General features: G+C 38.6%; 1 protein-coding gene across 1 annotated transcript in view; it reads right to left on the reverse strand.

Annotated features, from left to right (window-relative positions):
* LOC106516847 (importin-13) overlaps positions 1-2,322 on the reverse strand; it is a gene marked incomplete in the record, with an annotated part of 80,584 nt that overhangs the window by 19,771 nt on the left and 58,491 nt on the right. Inside the window, 1 exon segment of the mRNA XM_014007399.1 lies at positions 1,760-1,812. Within this exon segment, the coding sequence (XP_013862853.1) occupies positions 1,760-1,812 (53 nt within the window).

Here is a 2,322-nt window from a genome sequence, read left to right on the forward strand (position 1 = left end):
TTAAAATATATGTTTATCAAATAAAGTCTAATGTTACAACTAATCGGGGATCCCTTTAAAAGGCAGTGAATTCAGTCTTAAATTTAACTTGCCTTAAGCTGTAGGAACCCTGATCATAGTGTGGGGAACCATAGAGTCCGATGACCTCAGCTTATCTCTGGTAACAAATCTGGGTACCCTGATTGAAGTGGTACGTCCGTGTCATCTTGTGCCAGCATATTTTTATCTTGAGACAGCAACCTGGAACAGTCTTTCAACAAGACATCCATCCACACACAGGATGCTTCTCTAYGAACTGCCTGTAGCCAACCAGGTGCAACAATTTGTCCACGATCAAATAAATGTGTGACAGCTCAGACATCAACTCTGGCCCATTGCTGATCTGTTTAAATTTTAGGGGTCAGTGACAACATCTATGGTCTGATACAACGGCTGTACGAAGACGCTGCACTTGTATCTATGTCCTAATAGTGCTGGGCGGTATACCGGTTCATACCGAATACCGTTTTTTATTTTTGTTATGATATGAATTTTCTGAATACCGACATACTGGTTTAAATAGCCTGAACACACGCGGAACGTTTTGTCGCGGCCGCYGGTGAACTGTTTCCCGGGGGACACTTTTCCTCGCTACACCGCTATGTGYGTTAGCATGCTAATGTTATTGTTGCAGCGGCGGGTGGCAATTCCRCTTGTTATATTGGTTGTCGTAAAAAAAACATCCCGTTTTCTCCGTCGCTGAATGTAGTAAACACCTCTTCAGWGACGTGCRCGGTTAGATATAACAYRYGACTTTAATATGGAGACGTGGAGAYGCATGGAGACTTTAACGTGCTTCTATTGTGAAAAGCCCGGGGGAAGAAGWTTTGTAGTGGAGTTGAGTTGACTGGTGTGCAAGGTGAGTCGTTCTGTTAATCTTTATTAAATAACCTAAAACAATAAACCCGATAATAATCTTTTCTTAACCCTCCTCCTTCACGACCGGACCAAAATGCATGACTACTGTCTCCAACCATGAGGAGTAGAAAAGACGTTTAGAGGAGGGAAACAGAGACACAGACAGAGGTACAGTCAAAGAGAAAAGTTAAATTGCAGTTTTTTTTACATTTTGTTATCAGCTGACCTGTGATGAAAAGAAAAATACAGTGATATACCATGAAACTGGTGTAAATGTTGAAAATACCGTGATATAAAAGTTTGGTCATACCGCCCAGCTCTAGGTCCTAAGTATTATGACTGCCTACTGACACAGGATGTGTGCCTGAACTGATAACTTTATTTTTTCAGTGCAGCCACGTGACTTTTCAACATGTGGAGCTTTCTTTCCTTTCTACCACTCTATCAAAGTGTTAACCTTTATTTGGCAGTAACTGTACAAATAATTTTAAATCACTAAATGGTCTTTTAAAAAGATTTTAAAAAAGTGTTATCTTTGTTTTGTAATTGTTTTTAGGCATATCACATTTATTCTACTGATTGTTGCAGAAGCAATTAAAACTCTACATGAGCTAAAGACTGATTATGTGGTGAAGTGACTGTTAGAGTCAAAAGCAAGAGACAAACGTCTCTTTTTCAAAAAGCTGCCTTGAATATTTCATTCCACTGCCTCACTTGTGATGAGACACTTTAGGGCCCAGTAATATAGAACAGAAAACAGAATAGAAAGATAGAGAAGAGGACAGCGAATAGAGAGAAACTAGAAAAAGAGGAAAAAGAGAGAGAAAACCAAAGTGAATGAAATAAGAAACCAAAAACACACCTGAGCTTGGAGTTGCATAAATGAATCAACAATATCAGGATGATCCCTGGGTCCTATAATATAATAAAGATGAAACTTAAGAAATCATAAGAGAGAATAATAATAATATACAAACAGCAACTTAATAGATTCAACAGTCATGTGGAAATAAAAGAGAACTGAAAAATATTTCATTGAAATAATTTACACGTGAGTAAGGAACAAAGGGGAGGGCAAGGGACTTATGAAGCTTTGTCAGAGTCTGGAAGGAAGAGACCAACCAAAAACAAATAACAGGCAGAGGACAACGACATGGGTCTGTTTACAAAAAATAAAAAACAAAAACAAAAAGAAATAATTTAAAAAAAGAAACAAGATAAAAAGAAGAAAGCTATAAAGCAAATGTGGGTTTGGAGTGGGAACCCAGGAGGCACCTCTGTTACTGTTACAGCATGGAGGAAAAGAGGCACCAAACCTGAACAAACCCTCTTACCCAACTCCCATAAGACACTATCACTAGGGGTGCAACAATAAATGTACCCGTGTAGAACCGTTCAATACAGTACTTTAGGTTCAATACACAC

This window comes from Austrofundulus limnaeus, unplaced genomic scaffold (genome assembly GCF_001266775.1).
Source record: "Austrofundulus limnaeus strain Quisiro unplaced genomic scaffold, Austrofundulus_limnaeus-1.0 Scaffold42, whole genome shotgun sequence".
NCBI lineage: Eukaryota > Metazoa > Chordata > Actinopteri > Cyprinodontiformes > Rivulidae > Austrofundulus > Austrofundulus limnaeus.